The sequence below is a fragment of the Bison bison genome, unplaced genomic scaffold, assembly GCF_000754665.1.
Source record: "Bison bison bison isolate TAMUID 2011002044 unplaced genomic scaffold, Bison_UMD1.0 scf7180017864163, whole genome shotgun sequence".
NCBI lineage: Eukaryota > Metazoa > Chordata > Mammalia > Artiodactyla > Bovidae > Bison > Bison bison.
The window spans coordinates 8028207-8052929 of NW_011494735.1; the positions used below are offsets into that span (position 1 = coordinate 8028207).

Consider the following 24723-nt stretch of genomic DNA (forward strand, 5'->3'; position numbering starts at 1 on the left):
AGGAAGACTTCACTGATTAAATGCATTTCAATGGTAAAATAATTTTAATGTGATTCTAATAACAATGTTAGCTTTTATTTCAACTTATATAGTCTGCAGTAAAATGTCCAGACAACACCTGCTTATATGTGTTATTCTGTCTTACCTGAACAAATGACTGAAGAGAAATACAGTCAGTCCTCTGTATCCGTGGGTTTCACAACTACAAACTCAACCAAACACGATGGAAAATATTCACCAGCCCCCTAAAATTCCAGAAAGTTCCAAAATGCAAACCTTGAGTTTGCCATGCTAAAGCAACTATTAATACAGCATTTACATTGTATTAGGTATTATTACAAGCAATCTAAAGATGATTTAAAGTATAAAGGAAGATGTGCATAGGTTATATGTAAATACTATGCCAATTTACATAAGGAACCTGAGAATCCTCAGATTTTGGTAACTGCAATCCCCCATGAATACTGAGGGATACCTTTAACTACAGACATGGCAACCCTTACTCAACGCAGTAAAGTTGCTTTTCTTTGCTTTTGCATCACAGGGTGAAAGAGGCATGCAGATGGCCCTACGTGCAAAAAATTTCTTACCATGTTTTGAAGTTACTAAGAGAAAGCTTGCTTAAGTTTCCAGAATAGTAAAAACTTCTTTGGAAACCTAAAAAAAAATATGATTGAGGAGTAAAAATGCTTCCTACTCCTTTTACTTTAAGGCACCTAGTGTCATAGTATATGAGATCACTGGAATTATAACAAGAGACAATTAACTAACCACTGACCCTGACTCCTCAGAAGAAGGATATCAGCTTCCAGAATCAGGGCCACCAGGACAGAGTGACTGATTCTCTATGAGAAAATATGGAGGCAGGAAAAGAGCAAACCAGAGGCAAACGGAAAAGCACACCTCGGAGCAGGCCTGTGGGTTGTCAAACAGCACCTCTTCCGACCTTCCACAGAGCATGGTTGGTGCTGCTCTGGCCTGAAAAGAGCCATAGGAATGAATAGCCGCCATGTCACTCACTTCACTGGACCCCCTATTACACCAGGCTTTATCCAAATACCTACTACTTACACTTTTTATATCTTCTAAGAGACAGACAGAAATGTTTCCTGAGAAATGTCTGTCCGATCAGAACAAGCCTCTCCACAGCTTGAAAGCAGAACTGGCTGTGAGAGGTGAGTCTCCACTCAATTCGCTACAGACATCTTAAAAGGTGTTTTTTGTTTCTGTTTCTTTATATGTTGGAAGGGTTGTATCTTTGTTGATTTCGTCCAGAAAAATTCATTAATTGCAAACCTAATATGACAAAAATATCTTGGTTAAAATTATTCTTTGCAGTGGCACAGATAATTAAACTCTGTACAGTTAAACAATTCTGAAACAATTCTGTCCAAAATATTTTTGTTAATATATGTTCATTCATACAAAAAGACCAATTGTGTTCCCAAAGTTGAGAGAACTAAGCTACCCATCTGTATGTCATTTAGTACAAGAGAAGCAACTGCAGGTTTAAATTACATGGTATTGGATTGCAATTTCCTAACATTGGATGCTTTTCTGCTTTTTTACCTTGAGTCATTTACTAAGGAGTGTTCATAAAAAGTAGCTTAAAGCACAGATGCTTGCAAATCGTTTAGGCAAAGATGTTTCTCTCTTTTTCATTCTCCTTCTCTCCAAAAATCTCTCTTTTCTGAAGAAAAAGAATAAAACTGTTGGTCAGTATTGACGAACCATGTCAAGTATTTGTACAAGGAGAGAAGGTAAAATTGAAAACATCTGATTGAAGTAAATAATACAAACATAAAAGCTTTGCTGGTGAATGAAGGGTATTGAAAAGACTTTATTTCATAGATTAGAAATTACTTTTGATCTAAACATTCTTAAAAGCAGATTGTTTTCCACTATGAACCATCTCATTAGTCGTGCTACAGAGACCTCATTTTAATGGCAAGCTTTGAAAGCGTGCTGCTGTACTCTTTTGTTAGGCTCCGTCTTATTTTGAGGGGTGGGGGGCGGGGGTAAAGATTTCATTCCAGCTTTCTTTGTTTGTCTTTCAAGAACCACTAAAGCAGTATTCACACAAATTTTGTAGGAATGTGCCCTATGTCATAGCCTACAAATTATTTGGTTTTGGTGCACTTAAAGGTCATCTTCCAAATTAACAAAATTTTCCTACATCCTGGCTTTTCAACCTTAAATATAAATATTGTTTCCTAACTGTAAGTGAGGTTTGTTCTTTAAGAAATGCTAGTGTTTATTTAAAGTTGTCAAACTTTGTACATTTTTATTCTTTGGTCATACTATGTTCTCAAAATAATTAGGCTTTTAAAGTGTGCCTAATAGCAAAAGGAAGTGTGTGTGGACTAGAAACAACTATTGTGATTTAATACGAAACAATGAGAAGTTAGTCAAATTTTAATAAATTTCTTGCCACATAGTTTAATAATAATATGCTTTCCTGGACAGTTGAAAGCTATACTCTTACATTAGCCCTCCTCGCATCATAACCAAAACCTGGCATATATAAACACAGAAAGGCTTCACTTTTGTCTCTAATTTTCCTTCTCCCTATCAGACTCACTTTTCTAAAGTCATGTGGTGCCACTGTTAATTTCGAAGAAATCATTTCATTTTGAAATTCTAGAATAATTCATTGGATGGTTTCCCTTTACTATCTTCACTTAGGTACTGTAATTTTCTTATTACACAGGGTAATTTAACATTAGCATTATATGACATCTGTTCAATGACCCCTAAATTGACTTAGAAGTATGTTAGGAAAAGATTTTTCTCTTTATTTAAATGCTTAATAGAGTACTTTGAAGCCACGAGTGTGTGTATCTATATACAAGCAACACAAAGCATACCTGCCAGGGCGATATTGCTACCTTGGTATTTGATCAAAACGTCATTCCTTATGGAGGAAGTTTGGTATATATCAGATCCACCTTGAACCCAATCCAAGGGCATTTATTTGCTAAAATATGCCCAAAGTCTCTTTTTATATCAAAGCTTGTTCCATATGGTTGCCTTGAATCCAGTATTGACTTGAATCAGAGTTCACTTCCTGCCTCTGCTTCCTCGTCATGGGACCTTAGACAAATGGGTCTCTCTCTACGTACTACTACCCTCAGAAGTCTGCTATGAGAATCACAACAATTAGCAGTTAACAAACACTGTCTAAACAAATACAGTATTAAATTATCATTTTGATTACAGTGAATTCTGAAGTTAAAACTGTACTTTAGAAGATAACCAGATCAGGCATTTCAGTGTGCTAAAATATTTTATTGATAATTATTTTTCTAAAATGATTCTCTTGAGATAGTATTTTCCTCACAAGTTCTCTTTAAAAATGATTCGAACAAGAATTGGAAGAAGAAAAGAAAATTAAAATTTGAGTAACTACTCTGTGCCAGTCATATTTCCAGGCACTTTCTCATAACTACATTTAATCCTCTCAATAATGCTAGGAGGTAGATGTCAAGTCCATTTTACAGATACAGAAACTGAGGCTCAGAGAGGTTATAACATAACTTACTAAGGACAAACAGCAAAAAGATATACTGACTCAAATCTCAGGCTGTCAGAGTACAAAACCCATGGAAAAATTAAGCTACAAATTTCTTCTTTCTTCCTAAATTATATGATAACTTTCAACTTGAAAACTATCACTAACAACTAAAAATAACGAGAGGAAAGTAATGATCCCTGTAATACATCCAGAAAGTAAAAACATTTACCTATTAGCCAATGTCTGTTTTACCTGGGTTCACTCCTTCAGCAGAGGGTCAGTGACAAGGTTCAAATGGGATTCTCACAATGTCTATAAAATGTTGAAAGGCTTTTAAAATTCTTGTTAAGAAGTAAATCAAATCTGTAACCTAAATCTTAGGGCACTTTTAAGATATAAATCTTATATTTCAGTGTGAAAAATAAAAACAAAACAAAATCTAAAGATTCTATAATTTTAATTTTGGTCCTAGGATCAGAAAAAAATAAAACTATTATTTTCCCAATATAGTAAGTGAATTAGAGATGATAAGACTATCTTATTTTCCTTTGAGAAAAGCTTATGTTGAAATATCTTGCCACTGTATTTAAAAATGGTATATTTCAATTTTCACTATAAATTATAATTTTTAGTCGGTTATTAGTCTGTCATTTTGGAAAGTTCAAGAAACTTTTATTCCAGATGTAGTAGTGTTAGGAATTTCTAAATAAGTGTGCATTTATAAAAGCCAAGTCTAGCCCATTTTTACAATAGAATATAAAATTATACACCATGAACCATTTTTCCTTGTGTTTTGTTTTGCATTCTAGTAATTTAATAAAGGTTTTTTTAAAAATGCATAACACAAGAAAGAAAAGCTCCATGCTTGTAAAAGAATGCTCAATTCTTTTGATTTTTTTTCTTTCAGCATGGACCTATAAAGGAAAAACATTCCTGAGAAGAACATACCATCTAAAACATCATGACACTGGCTTCAGATCTGGGGTTTCCATGAAACCAGGGCTGCAGGGCTTACTTTGAGGACCACCGATACGACGTTTTTCTTACTGGTTTTTTAAGTCATCAAAATTGTTAAGCGTTTACAGAGTACTCGGCTAAGTAAAATACTCATTCATTCAACAATTACTTACTGAGCACCTACTCATGTGCACTCAGTCATATCTGACCCTTTGCCACTCTGTGGACTGTAGCTCGCCAGATACCTCTGTCCATGGGATTCTCTAGGCAACAATATTGGAGTGGGTTGCCATTTCCTTCTCCAGGGGATCTTCCTGACTTAGGGATCGACACTTGGCAGGTAGATTCTTTACCACTGCCCTACCTGGGAAGCCCTGCTGCTGCTGCTGCTGCTGCTGCTGCTGCTGCTAAGTCGCTTCAGTAGTGTCTGACTTTGTGCAACCCCATAGACAGCAGCCCACCAGGCTCCCCCGTCCCTGGGATTCTCCAGTCAAGAACACTGGAGTGGGTTGCCATTTCCTTCTCCAGGGAAGCCCTGAGCACCTACTATATTCTGGCATTATTCTAGGCACTTAAGATATATCTGTGAGCAAAATCAAGATCCTTTCATGGAGCTGCCATCCCAGCAGGGGTAGAAAACAGATAAAATACAATGAAAATAAATAAGAAAATTATATAGCCTCTCAGAAGGTGATAAGTATACAGGATGGGGAACAAAAGGTAAAACTGAGCAGAGCAAAGAAGACTGGGAGTGCTAGAAGTAAGGGCTATAACCTTAAATAGAATGGTCAAGGTAAGCCTCAGAGAGGTAACATTTGAGCCCAGCCCTGAAGGAGGAGAAGTTGTCTGTGTTACTATCTGAAGGAAGAGCTTCCTGAACACCTGGGGAAAACAGCCAATGTGAGAGACTGTTGTTGTTGTTCACTCAGTCATGTCCAGCTCTTTGTGACTCCATGGACTGGAGCATGCCAGGCCTCCCTGTCCCTCACTATCTGTAAGATATGTAAGAGATGAATACACTAAAAAGTTCTAGTCCAGTGGTAGAGATGGAGACAAGTAACTACAAAGCAAATACTAAAACTTGAATATGAATAGTGTAGATAGTTCAGTCGCTCAGTCGTGTCCAACTCTTTGTGACCCCATGTACTGCAGCATGCCAGGCTTCCCTGTCTATCACTAACTCCCAGAGTTTACTCAAACTCATGTCCATTGAGTCGGTGATGTCATCTAACCACCTCACCCTCTGTCATCCCCTTCTCCTCCCGCCTTCAATCTTTCCCAGCATCAGGGTCTTTTCAAATGAGATATTTCTTCGCATCAGGTGGCCAAAATGTAGATAAGCAACAACAACAAAAAGAATATACTTTTTATCTGGAAATTTACAATTGCAATATTTTAGAACAGATGTTGTCTGACATGACCTTTCTTTCTTCCTTTTAGCGAAGTGAAATCCTTTTAGCCAAATGCTATACTCAAAATAGCTCTCAGAGAGTATTTGGTTGAACGCTGAGCACAGAATCAAGAGTGCAGCCTCTGCTAGTTTGCTCTGTGTATTTAATGTCATCCCTTTCAGACTATCGATCATCACTCCCAACCTGGAGTCATGTGCAAGATACTCAGTAGATGTTCTTTGGTGATGAATTTTTGACAGGCCTAGAGAACAAAATCCTTTGGCCAAACATTTACCCCTAGGAAACATTTCAATAAATCTCCCCTTCAAAGTAATCTTATAGGTGGTAGCAGGAAACATCTATAACTAAAGAAAGTATAAAATTAGTACCTTGACTTAGTTTTCATTTTTTTAAAACATCCTTAATGTTTACACTCAGGTTCAGTTTAATTTTGTCAGTCTGCCACATCCTAAATATAACACAAAGAAAACCAAAAAACCCTCTAGGTCACAGGAATCACAAGGTAAAGAGCTTTTTCTTTTCTATATGTGAGAAAAGGCATATCTTTATTTCTCATAGTAATAATCGCATTTCATGCCTTCTTGCTGTTTTTCTATTATACTTCACATAAGACAGTTCTACAGATCAGTTTCAGCTCTGTTCTACTGACGCATGCACAGAGTTCTAATTAACATCAATGGACATTATAAGCATGCCAAGGCAACACAGCATTTTAAACTTCTTGAATTAAACAAGACCATATGTTTTAGTGGTGCATAGTTGAATGATAAAATTGGTCTTCTGGTTTCTATACTGAAGGTTTGAATAGATAAACTAAGAAAACATTTTCAAGGAAGTTTTCCTTCCAAGTCTACATATCCCTATAAATTCATCCCTACTCTGATCTTTCATCTGAATATCCTCAGTACTAGTGTATTTACTCTGCAGGGTACTATTTACATGAGCTAATATAATATTTTGCAATTATTCTCAAATATCTTCAGTTGTTTCTGCTTTATTTTCCCAGATTATAAATTCTTTGAACACATAAACTGTTGAGCCTAATATTAATTCATACTTTCTGAAACTATTTATTAAACATCTACAGTGAAGTAAGAACTGTGATGAGCACTGGAAAATTAAAAATGAGTAAGTCAAGGTTACTGCCCCTAGGGGAACACATATCGTAGCAGTAAAGATAAGAAAAACAATCAATACAATGTGCAGTCTTATAGGAAAAATACATGTAAAGTTTTGTGTCAAGAGAGTTAACAAAGAAGACATTAATACTGTTAAACTTTGCCCACCAACATTGACTATGTCCAATTATAACTGGGATATAGAAAATTCACATTATTTGTAGAAACAGCATCTACAGGGTCAGCAGACCAAAGGAGATTCAAATAGGGAAGAGAATGGTATGTAAACAAGCTGATAGATGTAGTGTGATCAAATACACACAATGTCAAGATGGTAATCACAGTCTTTCATGTCAGTGGGATTAGCTAATTTAACAAAGTAAAATAGCCAGAATAAAATGTATATTCTGATTTGGAAGAGGAAAAATTGGGCAGCGGAGAAATAAGGCAGTTTTAAAATTAAAAGGGAAATATGTCAATGTTTTCTCACTGCAAGTCAATAGGAGTAAATGTACCTCCCACAACATTGAAAGTCTATTAACATGATTTCAAATTCTAGCCTTTAATAGTAAATAATCTGTAAGACTGCATGATTTTCCTGAGAGGAGACAATGGAGAGCTTTACCACTACATTTATCCGATGATAAATTAACCTGAATGAACTCTGTAAAATACAAACCACATTTTACATTTCTATCCTTTATTTTCAGGTTACAAAGTTTTAATTGTTGAATTCATGTGTAGTAATCATTTTATCACTGTTCTCTAAGTGTATTAAAATGAACTAAAGAGTACTTATCAATTCTTCCAAATGTAATGCCAATACCAAGAGCAATGACTTTTGTATTAATGTGGACCGTGAAGACTAGAGTTCAGGGAAATATTTCAAACATGTGTTGATCCAGAAAGCACTTTCTTACTTGCAAAGTATCTGAGTAAAAAGAGAATTTTGAAAGGCACGGCCATCATCAAGTGACAATAGTGGAAGAGAAAGTTACTTAACTTCAAGTCTAACTGATTGCAAGTGAAACGTCTGACAAAGTTAGCGTTCCCTGGTTTTAATATTTGTTTCCAGTATGGGTCTTCAGTAGAACATCATAGCCGGTATAGAAAAAAAAAATTAAAAACAGACAGGCTCATTTCCATTCTACATTTCACATGCAATCAAAAAGACTTGCAAAAAATAGTTTTCTCTCCCATCCTCCCTCATCATCTTGGGAGCACAGATTGAGAGGGGAAGATGAGAGTAACCAGCCACAAAAAGGATGGAGAGGAGCCCTCTCTTAGACTACCATGCAGAATTTTATTTCCATATAACATCAAATATACTTTTTTACAAAGAAACTAAAATCTACATTGTCTAAGAGCTCAGCTTTGTAAACGTCTAAAATTACATTATCGCCCAAATCAAATTTAAAATCTAGATTAATTAAGTTCAATGGACAGATAAGTCTGCAATTGTCACTCGATGAACAGCTAAATCTGAGTCTAGCTCTACATGTATACAGTCCAGAAAAATCTAAGAGATTCTGGAGAAAAAAAAGAGTCAAAAAATTTACAGTTTTCTTTATCAGCCAGATAACTAAAGTAAAGGCATAAGACTTCTTCTGAATTATTCAATATCTCCTTAAGGAACAGGGGGATAATTTCAATAATCTTTGCATCCCCAGAACCTTACACTGTGCCCAGAGAAGAGTAAGTACTAAATAAGTACATGTTGTATTTAAATATTTATTCAACTTTCCATTTTAATTATTGCTATTTAAATTTCCTTCCTAAAGATGTTTTCTAAATGACAGCTCTGGCTGTTTCTTAGAACTTAGTTTAAAATCTGAAATAATATTTGCTCAATAAACCAATGAAATTTTTTAAAAAATAAATAATGGACTAAATTTTTTCTTAATTACTACTCTGAATCTCTTATTACCTCTGTAGAGTTCCACTCTCAAGTCTTTTATTATGACTAATATTCCATTAATTCTCTGGATTTAAGACTCTGAGATTACTTAATCCAGCATTCCGCAAAACATACCATGTGAAACACTGGCTCTGGAAAAAAAAAAAATGCTTACAGGTAGTTCCTGTTGTGGGGTGAGAGAAGTTTCCACAGTCAAACCAGATTAGGAAAATCTAGGTTACATGGGCTTTAAAGAAGAGTTCGTCCAGACTTTCTTATGCCAACGTCCATTATTGAATATGTGGTATTTTGACACACCACTATTTTACGCTCCACTAGAAAGGTAGAAAAGAGTTGTCAATCAAACCAGAGCAATACTTCCTTATCGAAATGATCTGCATGCTGCATCCTCATTACCAAGATGGTGAAATGTGAAAACAGGTCATCTTAGATGTGGCAGCATGCAGTTTCTCCATATGATGATGGAATCAGTTATATAGGCTATTAGTAGAACAAGTGTTCATAATTCAGGAATTTATAAACTTCTAGTCCAAAGCCCTCATGAGGAAGAAAACTAAGGCCCAAAGATGTTGCATGACCTGGTCACACACCTGGCTAATGAGAGCAAGCTCCTGTCTGCAGCTTTCCTCCTCTAATTTATTCATTCATTATATTCCTCTCTTGAACCAGAGCTCTGTTGTACACATGCCCATCTCTCACTAACCGATGTGCCCACAGTCTGTTCCCACTCTCCATGCCGCCACCCTCTCCTCGTACAATCTCCTGCTAATTATAACTCCATCTGCTGCATTCCTTCAATATCCCCCAAAAGAACTGCCACTGCTTCAAATCCTAATCTAAGAAGTTCGTCAGCCATTCTGGGCAGAAAGATGCACAATGCTTTTCTTATTTCTTCTACTTCTTCCTTCAGTAGTAAAGCAAAGGAGGAAATGTTTATATATAATCATAAAAACATGAAATATATAACTCCCTTTATTCTATAGATAACAAAATTTGGGCCCAAAGTAGCCATCTTTCCAAGAATGTATATTCCTTAAAAACAGAGCTCACATTACTTACTATATGGCATTATTTTGATACATAAGATGATGTTACTTATTCATCACCATTCATTCATTCAACAAATATTTACTGAGTACCTATTCAATTAGTGACAGATGACTGAAGTCTAGTTGCTAAGATGGCATAGTGAACTAAACACACAAAAAAATCTCTACCTTGCCAGAGCTTACTATGCAGGAACTATGGGTTTTCCTGTAACAGAAATAGATTTTGATGATCAAACCTATCAACTTTCCCAGACTTATTTGATGTCCCACCCCTGCCTTTTTATATTTTTCTAGTTTATTCTCCCTTATGGCCAGGGATTAAAGTTGCACAGAATGAATTTCTGGGAAATGTCAAGTAATGTTAACACTTGAAGGTAATATCTAATTGTGAACAATTTGACAAGAATGTATTTCGTTCTAAGTTTACAGATGAGGAATAGGAATAAAAGGTACAAAACAGATTCTGGGGCCAGAAGGCAAGTTGGTGGTAAAAACAAACTAGTAAATGCAGATAGGGCTTCCCTGGTGGCTCAGCTGGTAAATGCAGATTATGCCTCCAAACTCATTCTTCATCAATACCAAAAACAGGATAGCAAACTCAGAAACTTGCTGTGATGTTATCTAAAATTTGCATAAGAAATATTGATCAAAATGGAATATACTATGAACAGCTGTGCCATTCTGTGAGCCACTATGCATTTCTGTAACAAAACTAAATCTTAAAAACTATAGCTATAAAATTTGGGGTTTTATTTGCTTGCTTAAAATTTAAGTAATCTAGCAAGTTAGATTAGCAGTACATTCTTAATTTGCAATTATGTGGTTGACTACAATAAACATATCTACTGTTGAAGGAAATGCTTACCATAGTAGTAACCAAGTAAATTTAAATTCTATAAATGCATATCTCTTAAAAGTCACCTAAATAACTGATATCTTTGTCATTTCATGGTAATTTTTATAACATGCATTCTAAAGTGACTAATACAATTGCAAATATACTAAATGTAAAAGAGAGAGAAAAACCAAGAGAATTAAAATAAACGGGGATTTTAAATTTTCAAAGGGTTGATTTCAAATGCAAAGGCACAAAAATTGAGATAATTTGCCACTGCATCTCAATAAAATCTATTCAAAGCATTTTAAGTTAAAATATATCTAGCAGAAGCAGCCATTAGAGATTCAATCTCTAAATAAAATGTTTAGGATGAAGCTATAAACTAGAAAAGACTGACGATGAAAATTCATCAAGTATCTAGCCATGTATTAGTAACTCCTTGTGAACTGTCATTCACATCCCATTCTTCATTAAACACGTATTTGCTGAAAGCAAAAGATGGCTTGTTTTAATAAATCTTTCTATGACCTGTTAGGTAAATTTTTGTGAACATGTTTAGATAAACATCTAATAATTCTACCTATATGATTCCCAAAAGTCTGTGCTGTCTCAATAAACTAGTAAAATTATCATTTGTTTTCAGAACTTAAAATATTTCATATTCAGTGGTCATTGTTAAACAATTTCTCAAAATTAAAACTCTTTTTTACTCTTTTTTATGGATTTTGTTACATATTTTATAATTATTAATGTAGGTGAATAATTTATTCTATATTTTAAAAAAATTAACAAATTCCACATTTAACAAACCATATGCCCAACACCTTATTCATACATATGCATTTATTGTTCTATAGCAATTTAGCCTCATGCACAAACGATTTTTAAAACTCATCTAGTAATTAGATGCTGTACAGCAATTTTTCAACATTAACTAATACTTTATTATATCACGGAGTTATTAAAACACTTTGTTTTAGTAAAGAATATAGCTGTATTCGAGTACTCATCAACATTTTAAATATAATTTTTCTTAGCTTCCAAAAATATTTTCATTCATGCAAGAAAGGACTCATGCTTAACAGTCAACATGTTAAATTAATAACATTTTCAAGATTCTATAAAAATTCAAAACATAGCAAAACAAAATGTGAAATTTTCTTTAATTCTTGGGTGGTCTGCTGAAGAAAATTTAGCTATATATAAAACCATAAATTACTGTTAAATCAGCTATTTGGATACAAGATAAGTTAATTTATGAAAACGTGTTTTAGTTTATAGAAAGTCTACACATGAAAGACAATTTCAATGAGATGTCCAAGCACAAGGGAGTTGGAAGCCTGTTGAAAATGGAAAAAGGTTTTGCACTCTACAAATATTGTTTGAACATAATATAAGCAGAAAAAATTTGTGGTTTGTAAATCCATGTGTTCTTAACTGAATATTTTTGACACACTTTTGTTTAAGTTTTCACAATGCACCTATGTGCTAATGATATCAATAGCCTTTCAAGCTGTGAAAGAATGTAAGCCTAGTGCCATCTACTGGGAAGAGTGGATGCCATTCAATCAATTAATTGCAAATTTTGTGAATTAAGGGAGCTGAAATCTGAATGTCTTTTTTTTTTTTTAAGAACTCTTTGTTCCTTTAAAAAAAAAAAATAGCCCTCCACAAGGCACTTTCAATTTAATCGAATTAAATTAGGTAAGATGAACATGTAAGAATGTGAAGCCAGAGAATAGAGAGCATTAAACTGAACTCGTGGGAGAAAATTTCATTGGTGACATCAATACAGAAATTAGAAATAATGCGTTCTGATTAGAGTTTTTGTATTGGTTTCAAGTGTATCTTTTAGAAGACAGGTTCTGAATCTGTGGTCAAAGAGCCCTCAATTACAAGTATCAGAGTATCCAATAAAAAAAAATCTTGAAACTATATGAAAACTTGCATAGGTGCACATATGTTTCTTCTAGGTGAACATATGTTTCTTTTCTTCTGGAGAAGAAAAGTCATAACTTTAATTTAAAAAAAAAAATTTTTAGATTAAAGATGGTTCACATTTTCAAGATCCAAAATGGTTAAAAAATGAAAATAATACAGAAAGCCAATCTATTCGGTAGGTGAGTAGCACACCACTGAGTTCAATTATTTCTTTACAGTAAATACAAAGATAACATCAGATGCTATTAATGAAATATTGCCAGCTCAGACTTGAATAATAGTACTTTTTACTTATGGACATTGCTTTGGTGCATATATGTAGTACTTTCTCTTTACAAATGCAGAACTTAAAGCCCAACAGACAATATTAATTTGTTCCACAGAAAAGCGACCAAAAGAACCAGAGTTCTTACTTCTCATGGTAAGTATTTGCTGTTGTTTATTTGCAAACTCGTGTCCGACACTTTTGCAACCCCATGGACTGTAGGTTATAATATGTACTTATTATATTATGGGTTATAATATGTACTTATTCATAATATGTATAATTTGTACTTATCATATGTACTTATTCCCTTCCTCAAACAGTTTATCACCAAAACTCAAATTGCTGGAGAGAAAAAGTAAAAGAAATTTTGGATAATATACTTTGAATCTGTGTTACCATTTTTTATTGTTATTTGTTTGGCTACAATGTGATTTATACCTAAGAAATCTACCTATTGTATTAACGCATACAGTGAGAAAAGAGAAATTGGTTTTTTTATAATATTTTCAAAAGGCACTCAAACTATGAACTTTAATTTAACCTTCCCATTAGATTTATTTGAGGCCGAAATAGTCTCAGATAAATTTGTCCTCTCTGTTATAGCTATCACTTCACCTACATGTAAACTTTCCAAATGTTTATTCATTCATTTAACAAATATTTATTAAGTGCCAGGCACTGTGCTAAGCTCTGGAGCCACAGGCCCCTGATTCTTGGAGAGCCCTACTTAACCAAATGATAGTCCTACTTACAAACACCATTTGCAAAGTATCTGTCTTTAAGACTTCTAATTTCTACATTAGAATATTATGACATAACACCTTTACAAACTGCCATGTGGCTGTTCAATTCATGGACTGTTAAACACGCCAGTAAAGTCTATAAGAGTAACAACCACATATTACGTGTATGATGTTGGAGAAAAGCATAATTTATCACTGCAATTAGTACTACTTAGACAAATACTCTCATTTGGCTGAAAACTACCATGATATCTAGTCTAAGTTACAATTTGACTTAATTTTTATCAAGCACTGAAACTATATGTAAAATTGTGCTTCCTAACCCTTGCTAAGATAACCCCTTCCATCCTGATTTAGAGGCAAGGAATTCTTATGTTCAAACATGGAAAATATTTCTGTCTTCCCACCACAACCAAGCAGATTTTTCTGTAAATTCCCAGCCATTAATTAGTACTGACTCTTAAGATCTGATTAACCCAAAGCCAAGTAAAAACAATGACAGTTCATCAAATCACAGAATTTCAAAACTGAAAAGATTTTCTAATTTAAATTTCTCATTTTAAAAATAAAGACTAAGATCTGAAGAGGTTTACTGGTATGTTCAAGGTCACACAAGTTAATGATAGAGCTGTGGTTAGTTCTCTGACTCCTATTCCAGTGCTCTTTTTCAATACATAAAAGAAACTGTTATAGGAAATTAAGAAGAGCTCTGAGAGAAAAAAAAATTACCTTTAATTACAAACATGAGCAAACCATAACTCAGATGCACTTAATAAGCTCTAAATTGAAATTATGCCTATTTAAAAATAAGAAGAAAAGGAAGTCAAAGCTGAAAAATGATAGATCAGCCTTCTGGGATATGGCCTTCATACAGGTCAATCCAGTTATAATCAACTTTAAGAGCCTGCTCCAATTATTTTTCAGTTCTGGAATTATTTCGTATTGAATAATACCTAAAATTAGTAGGGTACTGGCTAGGGAGCAGAAGTCTTTTTGATTTACAGAGATTTTTATTGTAATGGGTTTTGACCAGGGAACAGTAAATTAAAGCAAGACGTCAAACTTTTACCTTAATTTCCTATATCTCCAAATTTGGCCTCTTCCCTCTCTACTTGAATAAAGTAATGAAGGCTAGAATTCCCATTTCAATTTCATTTTCCTTTTTCAAAATTTAAATTGTTTGTTTCACATTATTGTTGAACTTAGCAGTGTCTTCAACATATCTACTTTTCTAAGAGTAAAATTCTGTGAATTTGAGCAGACTCTGCGAGATAGTGAAGGACAGGGAAGGCTGGCATGCTGCCGTCCAGGGGGTCGCAAAGAGTCGGACATGACTGAACAACAACAAGAGTAAAATTCTGTTAGAGAAATGGACGGTAACAAAGATTTTGCTGACACTGAAGTTATAAAATATGTGCGCGCTGGAAATTTCATAACACTTTAAAAAGTACAAGGTCCTTGAATGGCTGAGCAATTATGGAATACCACTCTACCAAATCATTTATCAAAGTAAAATAGGTTTACAAGCCCTAAGAAAAAAAGACCGAGTCCCTCTGAGCATCCTTTAGTACTAGACGGCACCCCACTCCAGTACTCTTGCCTGGAAAATCCCATGGATGGAGGAGCCTGGTAGGCTGCAGTCCATGGGGTCTCGAAGAGTCGGACACGACTGAGTGACTTCACTTTCACTTTTCACTTTCATGCATTGGAGAAGGAAATGGCAACCCACTCCAGTATTCTTGCCTGGAGAATCTCAGGGATGGGGGAGCCTGGTGGGCTGCCGTCTATGGGGTCGCACAGAGTCGGACACGACTGAAGCGACGTAGCAGCAGCAGCAGCAGCAAGAATAAAAGAAATGTGTTGTATGTTTACAGTACTTGAATTCTGGTTCAGTGGGATGTATGAGTAAAATAAAGAGATCAAAACAACAAACATCTGAATAAACATGGTTATTTCTCAAATATAAAGTGCATTTGTGGCTCCGATCAAAGTAAAAAGAGTTAAGTGCAATATGGGATGTATTGAAATATTTTTTAAAGTCTATTTTACTAGAAAAACAGAAAAAATATATATCTATATTGATACAGATGTCTACAGTGACCTAGTGAACATTATACACAATGCTTACTATATGTCAGCCACTGTTGAAAGCATTTTTCACATCCTAAGCTATTTTGTTCTCACAGCAACCCTTTCAGGTGAGTACTATTATTATTCCCATTTTACAAACAAGGAAGTCAAGGCACGCAGCCAGTTAAGTGGCAAAGCTAGAATTTAGATGTGTGGAATTCCAGAATTTGTGTGCTTAAGCATTGTGCTATAATGGTTACTTCTTAAAAATTATCATCTTTGTTGAATTTATCTTTGAATCATGTGGATATCAAAATTTAAAGACACATATTTTGATTAAACAGTTTCATTATGAAACCTCTTAACTCTATAACTGTCATATCTCAAGTGATACCATGTTAATTAATAAGTTTCCATAAATACTTAGCCTCCTTGGTGTATGACAAACTAATGTTACAAGAACTGTGCTAGTGCTTTCCTACCTAGGGTTTTTTCCCAGTGGAAAACATGGTTACATATTAAATAACTTGCATACTCCAATTATTATGTGCATGTGTGCTCAGCTGCTCAGTTGAGTCTGACTCTTGTGACCCCCATGGACTGTAGCCCACCAGAGGTCTGTCCATGGGATTCCCCAGGCAAGAATGCTGGAGCAGGTGGCCGTTTCCTCCTCCAGGGGATCTTCCCGACCCAGGAATTATTCTATGTAGTTCATAGTCATGGAAAAGTTTCACATAGCACAGAAACTACACTGGTTGATGCTCTCCCTCCAGCTTACATACAATAAAAGAAATAAAACTTGTCAGTTCTATAACTTGAATTTTTCTCTTATCCATCCCCCTTCTTCGCACACATACTGTAACAATCATTGTTAAGCTTCTCCATGCTCCATGAGTCCCTCCAGCCTCAAGCTCTTCCAACATGCTGAGTGGCAGCAGTACAGGAACATGGCAGGTTGGGAAGCAAAGGTGTCAGGAAGAGTGGTTATGGACTCCAAGCATTAAACTTTATTGACCTCTCAACACTCACAGACATAAAAGCTATTTTTTGAAATGGACAGTGTTTACTATTCAACTATAGCTTCAAGACAAAAGCCTTATCCTCATTTCTAATTAAGCTGCCATCTCAATCTTCTCTTAGAAATATCTGGAACCAGCACTGACCGTCCATCATACTAAATCAATAAATCTTATATGCAAATCAAGTCATTTTACTCTCCCTTCATCCCTTCCCTAAGATTTAAAATTTTAAAAACATCATATAGGGCACTTTACGATTTGTCTACCTTTCTTTCTTATCTCTTCTAACTTGCCCTCACCCACCCAAGCAAGCCACATTAAATAACTTGTATTTCTTTGAACATACTTTGCCTTTTCAGGTCTTCATGTATTTCCCACACTACTTCATATGTCAGAAACGTCCTTCCCCCTACTTGGACATCTGGCTAACTCTTGCTCACAGTCTGAGATTCAACTTAAGCATATCCTACATGAAGCCTTCCTTAAACTTCAGAGACTTCCCTCCCTTCCAAAAATCTCTTCCCCTAAGCAAAGAGCTAGGACCATCGTCTGCATTCCCCTAACATCCAAGGCATAAATACTTTAGTCTTATCACCATATGGTTCAATGGTCTTTACACAGTTTCAGCTCCATCTTGTGCTTGTTAAAGAAATTGGCTTGATCTTATTTATCATTGTATCCTCACTGCTTCACACAATGCCTGGCACTCATAGCTAATATTCAATGAATATTTAATGAGTTAGAATGAAATTCTCTATATAATACAGTAATAGAGAAAACTAAAAGAAAAGTAATATTGATAATAACGTTCACAGAAAATATCTGGCCATTGTGATTTTCATAACAAAATTATAATATTAAACACAGGCAAATAGTAAAATTTTGGACTTTTATGTCTCTCTTGTTTAAATGCTTAAAATCACATTTTTAAAAAGACTGGTTGGTGGTTCTAATTTAAGAACCAGTTAATACATGCTATAGTAATTCTCTCTATTTGGTCCTTGTTAAATAGAACATCTTTTCTTTGCAAGTACAATAACTAACTTTATTACACTAAAGTTGTTCATGTTAATTTTCTTTCTTTCCTAAAGGAATGACCACATGTGGAATGAAAAGCATTTTTATTATCCTTTAACAAGATGAATGTCCTATTTTGTGTGATTCGGGGTGGTTTCTTATCAAGACTGCCAGCCTCTTATGAACATTATGATTTTCAGATGTGTAGTGTGCATTAAAAAATAAGAAGATATCATGAAATATTAGTGACAATTATATACTAAGCAAGGAAACTGGACAATGTTTCCAAGGGTTGTAAGGATTGTGGAAATGAATGTTACTCTAAGTAGAGTGGTGATTTATAACCAATTTCCGTCTTCAAATTAGGGCCCAAGTAAAAGAAAACGAAATTTAGCAAAGCATTGTGGTGTATCATTTCCTGCAGCAGAAACACCCCACCCCGGCCCAGTGCCCTCACTTAGAACAGCACAAGGAGCAGCAACCTGAGGGAAGCCCACAGGCTCGCAGGGCAACTGGCTGGCTCTTTGTCACCAAATGCAGCAGGTTGAATGCAGACATCACTGTGATATCTTCACCAACAAAACGAGAGGCAAAGAACAGGGGCAAGAGCTGAGTAGGAGAAAAAAAGAAAACAAAAACAAATTAAAACATCACAAATGTTAAACACGTCCACTGCACAATTGATGTTACGGTTTTATCCGGAACTGAACACACACAGTGCTAATACATTGCAAATGCCTATTTTTCAGATGGTGAGCTTACTTTCAACCCAGGCTTATTTATATCTTATGAATAAAATACACACTATATAATAGTGTAATGTGTGAACACGTTTTGCAAGAGGTTGGAAAAAGAGACAAAGTTTAAAACAGTTGAAAGGAATTAACATTTACTGACTTCATACCAAGTGACAGGAACTGTCTGGGGCCAAATACACATATATTGTGTCATTTAATTCTTAGAATAAACCTAGGAGGTAGGTTTTATCACCCAATGTATATGTGAGGAAGCCAAGGCTCAAAGGTCCACGGGCACAAAGCAAACAGCCAGTGGGGGGAAATAAAATTAAAAAGCCTTGTTCTATCCAACTACAAAGTCCCCCTCTCTCCTCACACCACTTTGCCTTCTTCCAGCAATTATTTGCAAATCTGGAGAAGACTGCAAAATCCTGTAAGATTAACAGATTTCTTTTGTTAGAGTTTCATACTTTTAAAAAATAGAGAGCCAAATAACCTAAGGACAACTAGGAGGCTTCACTGTAGAAACAGCGTTACGTTTGAAGACGACATATCAACTACGAATTTTCATTTGATTCTATGATCTATGATTTCTAGATCAATTCTGTAACCAATGTTCACAACCTAGCCTTAAAGGGGGTAAAAATAATTTTTAAAGTTTTCGGAAATGAATCATGTGGAACTGTGTGAATGTTAAACTTTAAAGAAAAGTTGTTAGGATTTTCTTTAAAGTTTTAGACAATCTTTCAGTTGGTAAAGATTAACTTCAAATGAAGGTGGAAATACTGGATGAATAGAAACTTCCCATATTTTATTTAAAATTAACATTACAAGTGCCCTTAACCACTAAATGTCCAAAAATGGATATAAAATTAATGTCTCGTTCATTTCCTGACCCTCTCACCCCCCACTTCTTCTCCCCCCAAATAAAAGTCTGTTCCTGGTCTCTCCTGACCTCCTCAAAGAACAAACACATAATAAACAGTAATATATTTGACCAAATCACTCTGGAGTATATCTGACAGAAATCTGCTTGTATTAACATGCCTGAACTCTGACTTCTCCAAACTAAACTCACTACAAAACCAAAACATTTTTGTGTTACTAACTGGAGACAAAAAGGAGGAAGAGGGAAGGTAAGTATCACAATGCACAGCCTGAAAGAACCATTAAACATAAATAAACATGTCATTTGCACGAGTGACTGCAGAGCAGGGGAAAGAGAGCATTCCTTTGGAGCAGACTACTGACTAATAAAAGATCAAAGGTCTATACCTCACAACACTATAAATAAAAATGTATTTTTTCCCTGTGACCTTCGCTGTGAGGAGTAAAGTGTGCACGGTGAATGTAATTACTTAGCAAAGCTGCAGCCTCATTGTGCTCCTGCAGTTGACCATAAAACGTCTTCCTATTCTGTTTCATCAACTGCTGTACCAGGCGGCCTGCGCGCCTACCGATGGCCACAGCCATCTGGCTTGTGTCAAAGCCAGCGCACAGGAAGAAAGGGAGTGATGTCACTCTGCAGGTCAGGCAAAGAACAAAGATGCATTCTATAATTAAAAGCTGAGGGCCTCAAATACCGGGGGCCCTTCAGCATGATATGACGGCGTGATTTAATGTTCTGACGCTTGCCTTTATTTCTACCCAAAAAGCCAGGGCTCCATCTAGTGGCAAATTAGTTTTGCCCAGTTTTCTTTAAAAGGGAACCCATCTGAGTTAGCATCCAACAAAACAGAGCAACAAAGTGACTACTTTCCGAGCAATCTAGCCTTTTTAACAAAAAGTACAGTTTGTCACAGCGCCCTCTGTCCTCAAGTCCTACAAAGCATGCCCTTTCACAGCTTAGGATTGTGAGGATAACAGCCAAAGCAGCTAATTTTGCAAAAATGCACCATGTACTACAGTCTACCCTGAAAAAAATGTAGCTGAGATGGAAAGTGAGAAACGCTTCTAGAGAACGGATACATGCTTCTGGATGCCTTGGTGAAATCAAACTCATAATGTTGTACTCCAGGAAACAAAAGTATCCTAGTTAATATGGCTCTAAATGTGACACCAGGAGCAACTCATCTATAGAACAGAAAATGGAATATTTTTATGGTGAAACAATGTAACAAATTTAGTTTAAACTAATGTTTTCCACTTAGTTTCTCTTAGTTTATGCTTGCAATACATGAAGTAAAATACGTTGACAAACCAGTCTAAACTGCAGAATACACTGAATGAAAGACGTGATATCATAATGGATGGGTAGGATCTATGAGATCAGACTGCCTGGGTTTGAAGCCTGGTCCTGCCCCTAAGGAGTGGTGTCACCTTGGCAAAGTGGCTTACCCTCTCAATGCCTCCGTTTCCTCAACTCTAAAATAACAATTAAATCAGTTAATTGGTTAGAACCACTTGGAACAACTCCTGGCACATAGTTTATGCTCACAAACATTAGCTCTTACTAGTGTTTATCTATTTATTTATTTTTTAATATTTATTTATTTGGCTGCATTGGGTCTTAGTTGTAGCACACAGGATCTTCAGTCTTCACAGCAGCATGTGAGACCTTTTTAGTTGCAGCATGTGGGATCTAGTTCCCTGACCAGGAGGCCCCCTGCATTGGGAGCTCAAAGTGTTAGCCACTGGACCACAGGGAAGTCCCATCTTACTACTAGCATTTAAATGTACAAATATTTGTTTTTATTTTAAAATTATATGAATTAGAAATTTCTAACAGTCCATTTATATCCAATCCTATTGAGCCTTAGTAGGCCATTCTCCAAACATTGATTCTGATTTAGGCCAGAAAACTTACTACTCTTGGATTGATTTCCATGGTAGGATAAAGATATTCTAAGCTTGGCAGCTGAGGAAACCCTTGCCATATGACAGGCAGTATTCTAAGCACTTCGCATTTATTAGCTCTTTTAATCCTCAGGACATTAAAAGGTACATATTATCATTTTCCCACTTTTAGATATAGAGATTGAGGCATAAGGAGGTTAAGGAATTTACCTAAGATCTCCTGGCTGGTAAGAAGCAGAGCCCTTAAGTCACTGGACTGAATGATTTAACAGATTTGAATCCAAGCCATCTAGTTCAAAGCCAGTGCTCTTGACCACTATAATTGGCAATGGAAAGTTTAAGGTTGTTACCAATTCACTCTACATACTCTGACTCTATGTTCTCCTAATAGACAATGTGGCTGATAATAAATACTTAATAAAGATTCATTTAATTCAAAAAGAGGAACTAAATGATTTAGTTCCAGCGAAGAGGAACTAAAGAGCCTCTTGATGAAAGTAAAAGAGAGAGAAAAAGCTGGCTTAAAACTCAACATTCAAAAAAGTAAGATCACGGCATCCAGTCCTATCACTTCACGGCAAATAGATGGGGAAACAGAGGAAACAGTGACAGACTTTATTTTCTTGGGCTCCAAAATCACTGCAGATGGTGACTGCAGCCATGATATTAAAAGACACTTGCTCCTTGGAAGAAAAGCTATGACAAACCTAGACAGCATATTAAAAGCAGAGACATTACTTTGCCAACAAAGGCCCGTCTAGTCAAAGCTATGGTTTTCCAAGTAGTCATGTATGGATGTGAGAGTTGGACCATAAAGAAAGCTGATCTTGAAAGAATTGATGCTTTTGAACTGTGGTGTTGGAGAAGACTCTTGAGAGTCCCTTGGATTTCAAGGAGATCCAACCCGTCCATCCTAAGGGAGACCAGTCCTGGGTATTTGTTGGAAGGACTGATGTTGAAGCTGAAACTCCAATACTTTGGCCACCTGATGTGAAGAGCTGACTGATTTGAAAAGACCCTGATGCTGGGAAAGATTGAAGGCAAAAGGAGAAGGGGACAACAGAGGATAATATGGTTTGATGGTATCACCGACTTGATGGACGTGAGTTTGAGCAAGCTCTAGGAGTTGGTGATAGATAGGCTTCCCTGTCTTAGCAACTGAACTGAATTCAAGAAGATTATTTGAAGACTCTATTGACTTTGAGTGAAAAAAGTACAGAGTTAAGGAAGTAAAAAGCCTGAGACATACTCAGACATCTAGATTTAATTTTTCTGTCCCACCACATGTAACTTCTCTTTCCCCTTCATCTTCAAATTTTTTCTCTACACTCTTTTGATATACCTTTAGGATATATAGCGTAGAGAAGCTCAGGATTGAGTCCACTTGCATCTACTAAACCTTCAATATGTTGATGATACGGTACTTCTGACAAACCAACACTTACTCTCCACACTGCTGCTGCTGCTGCTAAGTCGCTTCAGTCGTGTCTGACTCTGTGCGACCCCATAGACGGCAGCCCACCAGGCTCCCCCGTCCCTGGGATTCTCCAGGCAAGAACACTGGAGTGGGTTGCCATTTCCTTCTCCAATGCGTGAAAGTAAAAAGTGAAAGTGAAGTCTCTCAGTCGTATCCAACCCTCAGCGACCCCATGGACTGCAGCCTTCCAGGCTCTTCCATCCGTGGGATTTTTCTAGGCAAGAGTACTGGAGTGGGGTGCCATTGCCTTCTCCACTCTCCACACTATCTCCCTCCCAAATATTCATGTTTCAATTAGCCTGCCTTTTCCCATTGTGCCCCTTAAGCTGCCTGGACGAAGACCCTAGCCAGAAACAATCCTAGTCCAAAAAGAGGCAAAAGAAACACATTCTTTGAGTGATGACAATATTTGGGAAAAGAATTAGCATTAAACACCCCTTACACTGCCCGGTGGTCCAGTGGGTACAATTCCATGCTCCCAATATGAGGGGCCCAGGTTAGATCCCTGACTGGAGAACTAGGTCCCACATGCTGCAACTAAGAGTTTGTGTGCTGCACCTAAAAAGATTCTTCATGCTGCAACTAAGACTCAGCACAGCTAAATAAATAAATAACATTCCCTGGAAATCAATACTGAGCAAAGACTGATCTCAACTGGCCTTGGCCTACAGTAGCTTGGAGCAGGGCTGGAGTTCCCAGCCAGAGGGTCTGGGTCACAGTGGTGAAAGCACCAGATCCTAGCCACTAGGCCAGTGGTCAATGACAAGGGCCCTGGCCTTTGGCTTTGCAGAAAAGAATTTCCACAAAGATAGAAAGTAGTGAAGCAAGTAAATTATTTATTAAGAGGTAAAAAAAAAAGAATATAGTACATGTGGATAGACACAGGGGCGGACTGAGAGAGAGAGAGCCGCTGAGTTGCCCCCTTGAGGCAGTTTGAATTACTTTTATGGGGCACGTCTGTGTCTCTTTTGACCAATCATGTTGATGTGCCTGGGTCACAGTCAATACCTGGTATATCTCAGGATCCTCACACGTGTACTCCTACCCAAGACGGATTCTACCGAAGAGGCCTGTGGGTAGCCTGGCATTAGTTAGCATCATTCCCCTTTGACCTCCAAGGACATTTTCTGTGCATGTGTAGTCAGGGAGTTCTCCTGATTTCAAGAATGAGAAACATGTGGTCTGCACAGGGCCCAGGCTGCTCCCTTAATTATCCTCCTATTCTCATCTTGGAGTTTCAGTCCATAGGGAATGAATCTCCAATCGCTTTACTCTGGGGGGTGGTACCGTGGGCGGGGCAGCAGTGGCATCTATCTCCTGCCTCAAGACCACCCAGAAAATCTACAGCTCCTCAAGTTTATCCTCAACTTCCTCACTTTCATATTGCTTTTTGTTTGTCTTTTACGTATTTTGAATTGGAGGATAATTGCTTCACAATGTCTTATTGGTTTCTGCAGTACAGCCATGTGAATCAGCCATATTGTACTGTTTTTGTCTCAAATAATTTCACAGGTGAATAACATTTATAGATAACCAACATGTTCTTTTTAAATGCTAGACACAATGTACACATCTTTCTAATCTCTCATAATATCTAGTACATCACTTTGGAGTTATTTAGTGTGTAAAAATAGGGGTTGAACGATACCTAATGAGTAGTGTGACCCTGTGTGTTGAGAACAGAATTAGATTGCACAATTGTCTGTAATTTTCTGCTTGAAACTTTTTAATGATTCCTTTCTGCATGTTGCAGGGTTTCCCAAACCCTGTTCTGAGAACAAGCGTTACCCCTTCAGACAAAATTAGTAGTGGAAATGCTACCTAATAGGAAGGGCCTGAGAGGTTTCAC

At 36.4% G+C, this 24723-nt stretch overlaps 1 protein-coding gene across 3 annotated transcripts in view; it reads right to left on the reverse strand.

Moving 5' to 3' along the window:
- The window catches only part of MSRB3 (methionine sulfoxide reductase B3), a 182809-nt gene that overhangs the window by 123845 nt on the left and 34241 nt on the right, over positions 1-24723 (reverse strand). For all 3 annotated transcript variants that reach the window (XM_010841577.1, XM_010841576.1, XM_010841578.1), the window contains exon 2: positions 18347-18473. In XM_010841577.1, coding sequence (XP_010839879.1) covers positions 18347-18422 — 76 coding nt within the window. In that variant the 5' untranslated portion in view covers positions 18423-18473. The remainder of the gene's footprint in view (positions 1-18346; positions 18474-24723) is intronic.